General features: G+C 42.5%; 1 protein-coding gene across 2 annotated transcripts in view; it reads right to left on the bottom strand.

The window, feature by feature from the left end:
- Positions 1–3859: 3859 nt before the first annotated feature.
- The window catches only part of LOC143764698 (uncharacterized), a 103896-nt gene continuing 92158 nt past the window's right edge, over positions 3860–15597 (bottom strand). For both annotated transcript variants that reach the window (XM_077250549.1, XM_077250548.1), the window contains exons 2-6: positions 12016–12179; positions 11501–11882; positions 11324–11421; positions 11035–11125; positions 3860–5492 (exon numbers count right to left, since the gene is read on the bottom strand). In XM_077250549.1, the coding sequence (XP_077106664.1) occupies positions 4300–5492; positions 11035–11125; positions 11324–11421; positions 11501–11633 (1515 nt within the window). In that variant the 5' untranslated portion in view covers positions 11634–11882; positions 12016–12179 and the 3' untranslated portion in view covers positions 3860–4299. The remainder of the gene's footprint in view (positions 5493–11034; positions 11126–11323; positions 11422–11500; positions 11883–12015; positions 12180–15597) is intronic.

Here is a 15597-nt window from a genome sequence, read left to right as displayed (position 1 = left end):
TGCTCTCATCCACTGGTCTAGCTGTCTTTAGATAGACCGATCGGGCCGTGGCTCATCCCACTGAACGCATGTACTCCTTCCTCATGTGCAGAACACTACTCAGACATCACAGTGAGAGGGTACCACACATCGGTAAGAATTTATTGGATCGCCAACAGTTAAAAATATATATTACATTTCCAGCAAGTACACAAGATGATGCACATGACTGAGTCTCACTCTTCCGCTGGCTTGCCGAGGAATAGAATATACGTGACTTCGGGGCATCAAGGACCAAATACCCCTACCAGTAGCACCCCACTTTTGGTGGGCACCCACAGAGAAGTGATAACAGCAGACTTGGAAAGCTGACCGAGCACAGCAAGATATGTGACCAGGTGACCTGATTTTCCCAACTAAGGTTCACTAAATGACTGTGGGTTCAGTGATGGGCAGTGGAGCAGATTTGTGTTCTACCAGCTGGTACTGTGGTTCCAGGGCTGACGTCACACCAGTGACAGGGACAAGCCCCTTTGACATCCCACAGGATTGGTGGAGGTAATCCCTCATTGCTCGATTGTTTAATTAGACTGCATATACAAGTGCTTCTCACTAAATTAGAATACCATAAAAAGTTTATTTATTTCAGTTCTTCAATACAAAAAGTGAAACTCATATTATATAGAGTCATTCCACAAAAGGTCATTGCTAAAGCAGCTGTTTGTTCAGATAGTGCTGTATCCATGCATATTAACGGAAAGTTGAGTGGAAGGCAAAAGAGTGTGCACAAGCAACCGGGATAACCGCAGTCTTGAAAGGATTGTTAAGAAAGGGCCATTCAAAATATGGGAGACTCACAAGGAATGGACTGCTGCTGGAGTCATTGCTTCAAGGGCCACCACACACAGATGCAACTCATGACCAATAGACAGCGCCAGAAGCGTCTTACCTGGGCCAAGGAGAAAAAGAACTGGACTGTTGCTCTGTGGTCCAAGGTGTTGTTTTCAAACGAAAGTAAATTTTGCATTTCATTTGGAAATCAAGGTCCCAGAGTCAAGCTGCTTGGCTTACCCTCCTTGTGGAGTGTGTCAATGACTGCCTTATGGACAGCTGTCAAGTCAGCAGTCTTCCCCATAATTGCGGAGCCTACTGATACAGACTAAGGGACCTTTTTAAGCGCTTAGGAAGCCTTTGCGGGTGTTTTTTGTTAACTATTCTAATTTACTGAGATAATGACTTTGGTGTTTTCATTGGCTGTACTCATAATTATCAACATAAACAGAAATAAACACTTAGATCAGTTTGTAATGACTCTATATAATATGAGTTTCACTTTTTGTATTGAAGAACTGAAATAAATGAACTTTTTGATGATATTCTAATTTAGTGAGAAACACTTGTACGTCCTCCAAGTTGTGCTGACTGGTACACTGCAGGGGGTTGATGCAATAAGTAATCAGCCGGCATTCCACAAATTAACATACAACAAGGGTCAACGGACATTATCACATGAAAAGATGTCTCATGTCCCTTGACCTTGACCTACTGAACAAAGGAACAGTATGTCTGCCATAATTAAGAATAATTCACCCCCGCACCAGTGGCCAGTTTGAGACAGTGTCGTCACAGCCACCATCTTTCTTTTTAACAAAAATAAAAATCCAAAAGCTACTGGCGAGGAGGAAGAACGGATATGACTCTTCCGTAAACTTTCATGTACATATTCTATCATGGCAGTACATTCAGGTCTCGATAAATTATAAAGACATACTTTAGGTAATTTGGCATTAGGGACAAGATCGATAGCACAATCATAAGGAAGATAAGGAGGTAAAATCTATGCCTCTTTTTCTGAGAACACACCTCTGAAGTCCTTCAGATACCCCAGCAGACCTTCCAGACCAGCAGAGCAAATTTTTACAGAACTGAAATATTTCTTATGACAATTGAGGCTCCACTTAACAATATCCTTACAACACCAAACAATAACAGGATTGTGAATACACAGCCATGGAAGCCTCAATTCCAACCCAGTGTCACCGTTTCATATCTGAATGCGGCCTAGGGACACCTTGAGTGACAACTCTGCTGCCCTGTGGGATTTGAAGTGTGCTGGACTATGTTTTGTGACAGTCCAGCCATCTAATCTGATACTATGGCTTGCTGTGTTGTCAGCATTGTGATTGACAGCCCAGTTGCTCAATCTCATCTAGCCTGTGAGCATGTCCGTAGGTGTCTACTGTCTTTCATTATTTTCTATTTACCTGAGTAGCTTCCTGAATTCAGTGCAAGTTGTAGCTTTGCTTAAGTTGGGTGTGCGCTTGCTGTGTCTGATAGCTTGATCTTTTTGATTACCTTGCATTTGTTGTGACTATTCGTGTGGATTATCCCTTCTACTTTTGACACTTTCTGATTTCACGCATCTGTCTGACCCCTTGGACTTGGCCTCCAACTATCCATTGTTGGTCTTGACATGCCCTCCTGGCATTTTACCTCACCTTTGTCTTACTCCTCTGTACTATGAGATCTCTAATCTAACTACCCTGTGTCATGGCTTACCCATGAGTAGTCACTCAGCATCACACCCAGCAGGTTAATTGTCCAACACATAGCAAGAAATGAACTCAGACTGAGGTATTCCCACTCTAAGTGTGAATTTCACTGTTACCTGGTGGACAAGATTCTGGAGTAACGAAGCCTTGTCAATATCAAAAGTTTGAATGGGTCCATCCAATCTAACTGTCCCTAACCCTAATTTCAGAACCAGTCCAGAATCAATGTCATTCACGGCAGACTCATAGCCAATGACGGCTAACGCAGATAACCAAAGTAGTTCCACTTTTAGCAGTATTTTGTCTGAGGAGTAAAATGGTACCTGGGAATCTTGGTGACCTCCTCAATAATCACCAAGACTTAGACATTTCCCGATGGCTTTCTCGCTTGAGGACGTGCCAAGCAGTCCTTAAGGAAATGTCAAAGTGACCACAATAAAGGCAGAGTCTGAGGTCGTGCCAACACCTCTTCTCAGCGATCTGAGTGCTGGCAGCTCTAACCTCCATTGGTTCTACCTCAAGTACATGGATGGACTGATGAATGACCAAAATACAGTCACTCATCACGTCTCTCCTACATTCTTTTATCCATTCAAAAGGCCTGAGTCATAGCCTCCTCCAAGGAACAAGGTAGAGTATGCAGAGCCAGAGCATTCTTGACAGTATCCAAGAGGCCTCCGTGGAACTGGCACATGAGAGCTGCATCATTCCACAATGCTTCAGTGGACCACTGCCGGAACTCAGAACTATAATCCTCAGCAGTGCAGACCCCCTGTGTCAGGTCCAAGATTCTTGCCTCCACTACCTAGATTCTGTGTGTTTTGTCATAGATCATCACTAAGGGGTCAAAAAAATCCGTTAACAGAAGACCGTTCTGGGGCTAGAGGGAACAAAGAAAATGCCCATGTTTGAGGGCCCTTCACAGTAGGGACATGATTATTCCCACCCACTGGATCTCATTCCCAAAAGATCGGGATCTTAAGGTAGAAAATGGTCTACAGCTCTCCCTGAATACCCTAAACTGGTCTTTCTGCCAAGAAGGTTTATCAGGTATTGCCACTACTGGTTTGGAGAGACTAGCTACACACTAGAAGAGCATCAAAGTTAAAGCTACAGTTGGTAGTGGAGAACTTTGGGAAGCACCCATAATACTAGAAAACTGACCCTGCAGCTGGAACTGTGAAGATTCTAGCTTCTGATACTCCATGGCCAGATCCTGGACCATCTCAGTCAAATTTACCAGATGATCACAAAATGTACAAACTGGACCCATTGGTGGGGGAAAAAAGTATATGCCAGATGTAATGTAATGCTAGTGACTACTCATGGACAGGCCATGATGCAGAGTACTCAAACGTTCCAGAGTCAGATACCAAGAGAGCATGTAGTAAACTAAAGAGAAAATACTAAGGTGAAGTTAGGTCACAATCTGATGTCAGAACTCCAGGAAGACAGCGGATCAGAGCAAAGGGGCTAGGCAAAAAGATTGTCAGAACGAGGTCCAAGGTCAGGCAGCAAAACATCAACAAACAGAGCACAGAAATGCAAGACAAACTACTGAGCAGATACTACGTCTGGCAAAGGCGTGGGACTGACAGCTCAGCTATGTAAGTGTGAAATCACCTGTAACATGGAACACCTTAAAGAAGCTCAGCACCAGATTGGATGACTGTGCTGTCTGTCACCGCATTTAAGACACACTGAGTGGAGGAATCGTGACACTTTGATGTTTATTAAAAGTTGATTTCCATAGAAAACATTTCCCACATTAAGAATATGAAAAATGCTTCTTCCCTGTGTGGGTTCTCTGGTGAATATCAAGATGCACTTTCTGGTTAAAACATTTCCCACATTCTGAACATGAAAAAGGTTTCTCCCCTGTGTGATTTCTGTGGTGCTTATCTAAATATGATTTCTGGTTAAAACATTTCCCACATTCTGAACAGGAAAAAGGCTTCTCTCCTGTGTGAATTCGCTGGTGCCTAAGAAAATTTGATTTCTCTGTAAAAAATTTCCCACATTCTGAACAGGCAAAAGGCTTCTCCCCTGTGTGGATTCTCTGGTGCTTATCCAAATATGATTTCTGGCTAAAACATTTCCCACATTCTGAACAGGCAAAAGGCTTCACCCCTGTGTGAGTTCTCTGGTGGCCATCAAGATGCGCTTTCCGGTTAAAATATTTCCCACATTCTGAACAGAAAAAAGGCTTCTCCCCTGTGTGAATTCGCTGATGAGTAACAAGAGTTGATTTCTCTGTAAAATATTTCCCACATTCTGAACAGCAAAAAGACTTCTCCCCTGTGTGAGTTCTACAGTGCTTAACAAAATGTGATTTCTGTGTAAAACATTTCCCACATTCTGAACAGGAAAAAGGCTTCTCCCCTGTGTGAGTTATCTGGTGCTTAATAAAATCAGATTTCGTTGCAAAACATTTCCCACATTCTGAACAGGAAAAAGGCTTCTCTCCTGTGTGAGTTCTCTGGTGACTAACAAGATTTGATTTCTGCGTAAAATATTTCCCACATTCTGAACATGAAAATGGCTTCTCTCCTGTGTGAGTTCTCTGGTGACTAACAAGATTTGATTTCTGGTTAAAACATTTCCCACACTTGGAACAAGAAAATATATTCTCAGCTGTGTGAATAATTTCTTGATGTTTAAGAAAAGACATATCGAGGGGAAAACTGTTTCCATATTCTGAACGTTGAAATAACTTTTTTGCTTTAGGAGTAGTTTGTTTTTTAATTCTTATTTTGTGACTTAGATTTTCTTTAGTAGTCTGCAATGAATCAGAGGTTAGGCCTTGTTTCAAAGGATCAGATGACAGGTCTTTGCTGTGAAGGGATGATGGTATATCTGGAGTAGTGGCATTCACGTCAATTGTATCCTGTGGGATCTCAAGATCATTCGATTTAAAAATTAAAGATGTCAGCTGTCCTGCTAATCTCCTGGTACAGTCATCTGCCAAGAATAAAACAAAATTTTTTTTTTTATAAAATATCCTTGAATATTATATTTTTGAACATTGCTACTTAAACTGTAAGTAAAAATGGCAAGTTATGTAAAATATTTTATTATTCACCAAGACACTGACAGTTCAGTCTAATAGAAAAAAAATCATAGGATGACCGTGTTGTTCAACTGCTTGTTCATACTACCTCACAAATATAAAATAAAAAAACACCAAAAAATGTTATGTAGGCAAAAGGGTTCTGAGCCTTGCAGTGCAACCAAACCACATTTCGTTTCAAAGCATTTGGCATTACTATAATGAGAAGAACTCACTTAATTTACGGTAAGTGTGTCTGCTGGAGCACAATGTGAGTGCTACATGTTGGACAATATAATGGCACATTTGAAATTTTCACTCTCCAACATCCACTGCATGCTCATTTACATATAGATTAATTTAATAAGGCTAATACTTTCCAAAATGGAGCCACTTTATGGGAATTTCTACTGTTCTGATTTTCTGACATTTTGTTATATTAGGGCTTCTGCAAATGGTGTGTCTTTTTCCTCTGGAATCCGCTCCTTCGAAGTCTGCTTCTGTCACCAGGTGCCGCCTTATGCGTTTTGCAGGCAGCGCTAGTGATGAATGAGACGTTAGAACCATAAACTATGTGCGGTGCAGGCTCTGTCAAGCCAGTACGGTGAAGGTGCGTGGGATCACTAGAACTATCCAGTCTGGCATTATAGGCTCCTTCTCACTTGCGTAAAATACGTCCGAGTCTTGTAGGTTAAAACCCTGCTCTGCCGCCGGCACTCCAGTGTGGAGAGTGCGGCCGCACAGCAATACATGGAGCTGCACGAGTGTGTTCTGTGCAGCTCAAGTATTCTGCTCCCTGTCTGATCCTACTAAAGCTCAAAAGCATATTGCCAAAAGCTGCTAGATACAGCCTTGTTCTCTTCCGGGCTCAGCTCCAGGCTCAAGCATTTGTTGACTGTTGTGACCCTGACTCATTTACGGACTACTCGTGTCTTCTGATTTTGTATTTTCTTTGCACTTCTGGTTCTGACCTAACTGACTATTCTTCTTGTCATCTCGCACCACAGAACAGCAGGTAACACCATGGGCCAAGCCTAGGGGTCTCTGTGCCAGATCCATGTAGAGGGGTTCAAGGATGAAGGATAAGGCAATCCCTGAGATTTGGAAAGCAGAGTTGATAGCGCCAAGCTTGTTCATGGTAGCCATCTTTTGAGCTGTCAGGGCTCCCATTAAATTGTGCCTGCAAACTATTCCAAAGAAATCTGCATATAAAGTTATCACCACAAAAAGTGATACATATCAGATTTGAAAAATAGGTCCTGATTAGGAACAAAAAAACAGGCGTTGGGAGGTGGTTATATTAGGGTATTTTGGGAACTAACAACTGTATTCAAAAACTGAGTGTAAAGAATATTGGAGATATAATTTCATGCTAATCGTTTGTATTTATAAAATCCCCTTCAGAGTGCAGCTAGCTCAGCAGGGGGAAGTCAAGCCTCAAAGGGCTATGAGTGACTAATCTCACAACTTGAGTAAACTCAAAGCAGAACAAGAGGCTTGCTACCATGTGGTCTAAACTGCATTGTTGAGTCAGCTATGATTACATAAGGAGTTATGGAGATCTTATACATCCTAGCCGTACATTGTGTATATTTCCAAGATCCCCAGAACATGGTGAGCGCCCGGCTGGGTCTCAATCCATTCTAGCACCCTTAACGTGTAGTAGGGGCCCGGTTGGAACAGATAGTGCCAGAACCGCCGCTCTAGGACCGTCCAGAAAGGAGTTATGATCTTTCATAATTTTGGGCGTTTGAAGCTGCAGAAACAAGGGGAGGGGATTTAGGTTCAGTCCAGAGGGCAGGAAGGGAGTGACCCAAAGGGGATAAAGGCTAGTGTATGGTCATGTGGTCTTACTCTGTGATGCATGTGGTCCACTTAGGAAGTGGGGGGCGCGTCAAGTAACTTGCTGAGAAGGGAACAAGGAGACAGCTGGCAGCCCATGCCCTCTTTGGCTCAGCACATCCATGATCTAACATCACCCGGTAATTGATATATATTCTGCCAATATATCTTTTTATCCTACTACTATTTGTATTTGCATATCTGACCATTGTATATGGGCAATCATCGTGTATATAATGTATAGCCTAGTGTGCTCTTAAGGCAAATTAAATATATTAATAAACTTTGGGCTGCTCTTTTATCTTCATCCATGAATCCACAAGTCTGTTCCTCGGTTTCACTTCCCATGCTACTGGGGCTGGTTTCTGTCACAATATAATACCGTTAACAGACCGGGCTTATATCTAACTAGATGGTGGCCCGATTCTAACGCATCGGGTATTCTAGAATATGCATGTCCACGTAGTATATTGCACAGCCCACGTAGTATATTGCCCAGCCACATAGCATATTGCCCAGCCACATAGCATATTGCCCAGCCACATAGCATATTGCCCAGCCATGTAGTATATTGCCCAGCCACGTAGTATATTGCCCAGCCACGTAGTATATTGCCCATCCACATAGTATATTGCACAGAGCCACGTAGTATACAGCACAGAGCCACGTAGTATACAGCACAGAGCCACGTAGTATACAGCACAGACACGTAGTATACTGCCCAGTCACATAGTATATTGGCCAGTCACGTAGTATGCACCATATCCCTGTTAAAAAAAAGAATTGAAATAAAAAATAGTTACATACTCACCCTCCGTTGGCCCCCGGATCGAAGCGGCCGGTTACCGATGCTCCTCGTGCGCTCCGGTCTGAAGAGTGCATTGCAGTCTCGCGAGATGATGACGTAGCGGTCTCGCTTCAGACCGGAGCACGTGAGGAGCGTCGGTAACCGGCCGCTTCGATCCGGGGGCCAACGGAAGGCGAGTATGTGACTATTTTTTATTTTTTTTATTATTTTTAACATTAGATCTTTTTACTATTCATGCTGCATAGGTAGCATGAATAGTAAAAATTTGGTCACACAGGGTTAATAGCAGCGTTAGCCGAGTGCGTTACACCGCAGTCAACGCTGCCATTAACCCTGTGTGAGCGCTGACTGGAGGGGAGGAAGGAGCCGCCATTTTTCCGCCGGACTGTGCGTGTCGCTGATTGGTCGTGGCTGATCAGCGACTTGGATTTCCATGACAGACAGAGGCCGCAACCAATGAATATACGTGACAGACAGAAAGGCAGACAGAAAGACAGACAGACAGAAGTGACCCTTAGACAATTATATAGTAGATGAGGAGCTGGTGGCAATCCCATTGGGCTGGCAGGGCTCTGGTTCATTGGTGCTAGTGAAAGGAGCCTCTCAGCCTGTCAGGGTTGTGAGCGAGTGTAGTGACACATCAGTGACTGGGTGGGCCACATCCTCACACTGTGTGTATAAAACTGAGCCAAGCGGACCTTATTTGTCCCCAGGGGGTGCAGAACGTCACATTAGTGCCTCTGACTGAGTGCCTCCGGAAAGTGAAAGCAGATCACAGCGGTGACGTCACCGCTGTGCTCTGTACTGCCTTACGGCCGGGAGTCAGTCAGAGCGGGAAGCAGACTGCAAGGGACCTGAAGGACACCGGAATGTGAGTATGTACGGTTTGTTTGTTTTTTACGCTGGTAACCAGGGTAAACATCGGGTTACTAAGCGCGGCCTTGTTTACCCTGGTTACAAGCGAACGCATCGCTGGATCGCTGTCACACACAACGATCCAGTGATGACAGCGGGAGATCCAGCGACGAAAGAAAGTTCCAAACGATCTGCTACGACGTACGATTCTCAGCAGGGTCCCTGATCGCTGCTGCGTGTCAGACACAGCGATATCGTATGGATATCGCTGGAACGTCACAGATCGTACCGTCGTAGCGATCAAAGTGCCACTGTGTGACAGTACCCTTAGTCAATTTTTAAAAAAATTGAAAAGTCAAGATAAAGGGAAACTCTGTCATTGTACAAAAATTGACACTTGACTCTCACTGCACATTTAATGTTGTTGATCATAAAAGTGAGGTTTGGCCAGAAAGACTGGACACTGTCTTGTAGGGACCATATGAACACATTCAGCAGCACAGAATGGAGAGAAGGTAGATTCATCCAATAAAATGTCAGGGTTCTAGGAAGCCAACAGCATCATTACCCTCTGCTTTCTCTCATTATAAAATTTCTAAATTGTCAGCATATTCTAAGTATGCTGTCATTTGGCTTTGTAATTTACAGATCTGGGCAAGTAAGGGTCAATGTCTCCTAATCTCAGGGGGAGTAGATGGGTCTTCCAGATTAAAAGTTCTAGAGAAAAGGGCTTTCACAATTTCAAAAACTAATTTCAACAGTTTGAAGGAGAATGTTGTGGTCGACAGGCAAAATGGTGATTACACGATTTTGATACGGCCGGACTACACCTCTGATAAAGCAGCCACAACTGGTGACTGAGAAGAATCTATGTCTGCTCTGTATTTAGTGAAATATTTAGAATTGAGAGTTCTCAGTGGTTGATACCTTTTAATGGCTAACTGAAAATTACACGCAAATTCTAACCTTTACTACAAAAAGATGCTCGCTTACAATCCATTTTTTCCAGACCCCGCACTACTGTGTTTTAGGCAGCCCTCAAATCTAAGACTCATCATTGTCAGCCAAAAGCTCCCTTTACTCTCCAACAGCTGCAGGAACCTTTCCCTGCAACCAGATAAAAAAGGAAAACCTGTCCATTTATAATGACCACGGACAAGATAAAGATCCCCAATTCACATCAGGACTACAAGATCCCAGATACTTTCAGCTGCATCACATCTAATGTAGTGTACCTAATCATATTGTACTAAATGTCCAACTGAGAGTCTGAATGTAGGGGAGACAGGGCAAAAGCTTAGAACAATGATGAATTCTCACCGCCACACAATAAGAGAAATAAGAATGGATCTACCTGTGGCAAAACATTTTTTGTATCCCAGATCACAGCACCATGGACATGAGATTACTTATATTAAAGGGTAACTTCAAATCTCAGAGAGACAGAAGGGTCTGGGAGTATAAACTCATGACAACCTTTGACAATCCCAGTGCAGGAATGAATGTGTCACATGGATTTATGTCTTTTTACATCAATTAAGGAATTTGCTCCTCAGACCTTGTGGGGGCATCACAACACAGAACCAGACCCCAATCAGAGGACAATAAAACATTCCCACTCTTATCTATGAACTGTTCCAATATTTATGAACACAACTGTTTATCACTCTCCCATAATGGTAGTTCTGCTTCACGTCACCTGTCTTATCTATGGCATTATTTTTATGCTGTGTTGTGCATAAATATGTGATTCTAGAGATTTTGTATCAGTCTATGCCTGATGAAGATACCTGAATAGTCTTGAAAGCTTGCAATTTGTTACCATCTTTTCAGTTAGCCATTAAAAGGTATCAACCACTGAGGACTCTCAATTCTAAATATTTTTCTATCTACTGCCTAACATGGTACAAAGATATATATCTTTCCTGTATTTAGTGGTCACTACTCACCTGGGCAGTTATCTGTAGTAATCTCCTCTTTACAACACTCATCACAACTCACAAATGTCTCTGTACTTTTAATATTGGTCAGATCTTCATTCTGAAAGAGATATTGTAAAAGTCACAGACAGATGGAGACATGACATCTATGATCAGCTCTAATTTTGCCATCTCCACCGTTCTCATTCCACAAGTATGAAACTTATAATACTGGTGGATAATAGACAAGTGATCCCAAGACCTTCACAGCCGTCTACACATCACAAAGGAGATCACACAACACCTTCTGTCCACCTACCTGATGAACCTGAGGAACATTGGGATCTTCTTGTTTACAGTCCTGAGGAAGAAGAGGATAGGGACATTTCTCTGGCGTTGATCTCTTACTGGATAGAACTGGAAGAAACAAATACAGTAACTGAATTTATTCTTTACAGATAATTATAGGCTGTGTGTATTTGGTTCTGTCTATTACCTCGTGATGTGAGCGGCTGGGGAACCCCCATCATGATGTCCTTGTACACATCTTTGTGTCCTTCCAAATACTCCCACTCCTCCATGGAGAAATAGACAGTGACGTCCTGACATCTTATAGGAACCTGACACATACAATGATACAGTCATCCGTCCGATCCCTACATACTGTTCCTGTATAATGTCCAAGCATTCCCAGTCACCTCTCCAGTCAGCAGCTCAATCATCTTGAAGGCGAGTTCTAGGATCTTCTGGTCATTGATGTCCTCATGTATCAGGGGGTGAGATGGACACTCCGTGTTTGGGCTCAGGGGTCTTCCCCATCCCTCAGACACAGTGTCCTGACAAAGTTCTCTAGAGGTCTTCTTCACTACTGTGTAATCCTGGTTATGGAGATTCACATTAATAAATCTTACTTACATACTTCCAGAGTCCTCACCTCCCCAGTTCTGTTCATTTGTTACTCCCATAGATAAGAATAATGTAATGTAATGTGATGTCATCATAATCTCTCACCTCTCCAGTAAGACGGAAGAGGATCTCTAGGGTAAGGTGTAATATCGTCTCCGTTATCTTGTTTCTGTCCATATCCATCATTGATGGACGATTCTGAAAATATATCTTAATATAGAAGATAACAGCTGAGAGGTTCCGATATTGTAGAGACCCGAATGAGAATTCTGTGTAATCATACAATTACTGGAGTCAATAAGGGAAACACATCAAGAGAAAGACTGTGTATATGTTGTATTTTCTAGTTTTGCATGGACTGGAACATAAGTTGAATTGCTGATGAAGACATCTCCTCCGTGTTCCCAGCCGCTGGCTAAGTAGGCCACTGCTTTGGCAACTGACTATCTGTATGAATCAAAAGTTCATTGTTACTGACTAGGAAATACAGAGACTGGCGGGGGACCCAAGCAGCAATGGTATTTTTTTAATTATTTTAGAACATTCTATTTTCTTCCCTGACATCTACTAATAAAACCTATAGATTTTAGGCCACAGACAACAAGCAGTTTCTTCCTCGGAGTCAGTAGCTTAATACATTTTCTCATAGACTCATCTTCCAGAACGCTAATTCTCATCTCATTTACAGACACTGGAACCGACATTAGCAATACTGCAGGAGATATTCATTGCACGTGACATGAGAAATAACTACATCATGAGGATGACAACTTCATCTTCTACTACGGCTCAAGAGACATATTTGGCCAGAGTCCGTCACTGACTCTAACACCACCGCCTGCCTAAGGCCGGCGTCACACTCAGCGTATGTAAATACGGTCCGTTTTTTATGGCCGTAATACGCAGAAAAGTCCCCAAAATAGTGATCCGTATGTCATCCGTAGGCAGGGTGTGTCAGCGTATTTTGCACATGGCATCCTGCGTATGTAATCCGTATGGCATCCGTACTGCGATATTTTCTCGCAGGCTTGCAAAACTGACATCTAATGGATTTATGTGCTCAAATGTTCAGTAAAACATATATACAGTCATGGCCAAAAGTATTGACACCCCTGCAATTCTGTCAGATAATACTCAGTTTCTTCCTGAAAATGATTGCAAACACAAATTCTTTGGTATTATTATCTTCATTTAATTTGTCTTAAATGAAAAAACACAAAAAGAATTGTCCTAAAGCCAAATTGGATATAATTCCACACCAAACATAAATAAGGGGGTGGACAAAAGTATTGGCACTGTTCGAAAAATCATGTGATGCTTCTCTAATTTGTGTAATTAACAGCACCTGTAACTTACCTGTGGCACCTAACAGGTGTTGGCAATAACTAAATCACACTTGCAGCCAGTTAACATGGATTAAAGTTGACTCAACCTCTGTCCTGTGTCCTTGTGTGTACCACATTGAGCATGGAGAAAAGAAAGAAGACCAAAGAACTGTCTGAGGACTTGAGAAACCAAATTGTGAGGAAGCATGAGCAATCTCAAGGCTACAAGTCCATCTCCAAAGACCTGAATGTTCCTGTGTCTACCGTACGCAGTGTCATCAAGAAGTTTAAAGCCCATGGCACTGTGGCTAACCTCCCTAGATGTGGACCGAAAAGAAAAATTGACAAGAGATTTCAACGCAAGATTGTGCGGATGTTGGATAAAGAACCTCGACTAACATCCAAACAAGTTCAAGCTGCCTGCAGTCCGAGGGTACAACAGTGTCAACCCGTACTATCTGTCAGCGTCTGAATGAAAAGGACTGTATGGTAGGAGACCCAAGAAGACCCCACTTCTTACCCTGAGACATAAGAAGCCAGGCTGGAGTTTGCCAAAACTTACCTGAAAAAGCCTAAAACGTTTTGGAAGAATGTTCCCTGGTCAGATGAGACAAAAGTCGAGCTTTTTGGGCAAAGGCATCAACATAGAGTTTACATGAGAAAAAAGAGGCATTCAAAGAAAAGAACACGGTCCCTACAGTCAAACATGGCGGAGGTTCCCTGATGTTTTGGGGTTGCTTTGCTGCCTCTGGCACTGGAATGCTTGACCGTGTGCATGGCATTATGAAGTCTGAAGACTACCAACAAATTTTGCAGCATAATGTAGGGCCCAGTGTGAAAAAGCTGCATCTCCCTCAGAGGTAATGGGTCTTCCAGCAGGACAATGACCCAAAACACACTTCAAAAAGCACTAGAAAATGGTTTGAGAGAAAGCACTGGAGACTTCTAAGGTGACCAGCAATGAGTCCAGACCTGAATCCCATAGAACACCTGTGGAGAGATCTAAAAATGGCAGTTTGGAGAAGGCACCCTTCAAATATCAGGGACCTGGAGCAGTGTGCCAAAGAAGAATGGTCCAAAATTCCAGCAGAGCATTGAAGAAACTCATTGATGGTTACCGGAAGTGGTTGGTCGCAGTTATTTTGGCTAAAGGTTGTGCAACCATGTATTAGGCTGAGGCTGCCAATATTTTTGTCTGGCCCATTTTTGGAGTTTTGTGTGAAATGATCAATGTTTTGCTTTTTGCTTCATTCTCTTTTGTGTTTTTTCATTTAAGACAAATTAAGTGAAGATAATAATAACAAAGAATTTGTGTTTGCAATCATTTTCAGGAAGAATCTGAGTATTATCTGACAGAATTGCAGGGGTGTCAATACTTTTGGCCATGACTGTACAGTATATATATATATATATATATATATATATATATATATATATATATATATGTCATTGAGACACACATATATATATATATATTCTGTATTTATATTTAATTCAGCGCGATATATGTGAAAAGCCGGTAATTCAATTGCCGGCTTTTCATTTCTCCTTCACAAACCCGACAGGATATGAGACATAGTTTACATACAGTAAACCATCTCATATCCCTTTTTTTTGCATATTCCACACTACTAATGTTAGTAGTGTGTATGTGCAAAATTTTGGCGCTGTAGCTGCTAAAATAAAGGGTTAAATGGCGGAAAAAATTGGCGTGGGCTCCCGCGCAATTTTCTCCGCCAGAGTGGTAAAGCCAGTGACTGAGGGCAGATATTAATAGGCTAGAGAGGGTCCATGGTTACTGGCCCCCCCTGGCTACAAACATCTGCCCCCAGCCACCCCAGAAAAGGCACATCTGGAAGATGCGCCTATTCTGGCCCTTGGCCTCTCTCTTCCCACTCCCGTGTAGCGGTGGGATATGTGTTGTGAATTTGGTTTTTGGGCTCCCCCGGTGGTCACTGGTGGTACTGGACTTGTGTGCTTCACTTTCTCTGTTCACCTGTTTCCATCAGGATATGGGTGTATCCTATTTAGCCTTGCTGCTCAGTTATTCTAGTGCCGGCCATCAATGTAACCAGAGCCTTTCTGTTGCATGTTCCTGCTTCTAGACTACTATCAGCTAAGTTGGACTCTTAGTCCTGAGTTTGTTTTGCATTTTTGTTCCAGTTCACAGTTATGTTATTTTTCTGTAGCTGGAAGCTCTTGTGGGCCGAAATTGCCACTCCGGTGTCATGAGTTGACACATGAGTCTTAAAGTAATTTCGGGATGGTATTTTAATAGGGTTTTCAGCTGACCGTGAAGTTCCCTATTGTATCTTCTTGCTATCTAGTAAGCGGACCTCGCTTTGCTGAACCTACCTTCATA

This window comes from Ranitomeya variabilis, chromosome 4, assembly GCF_051348905.1.
Source record: "Ranitomeya variabilis isolate aRanVar5 chromosome 4, aRanVar5.hap1, whole genome shotgun sequence".
Taxonomy (NCBI): Eukaryota; Metazoa; Chordata; class Amphibia; order Anura; family Dendrobatidae; genus Ranitomeya; species Ranitomeya variabilis.
Note: the sequence above shows the minus strand (reverse complement) of the source record. Positions and strands in the feature narration are given on the sequence as shown.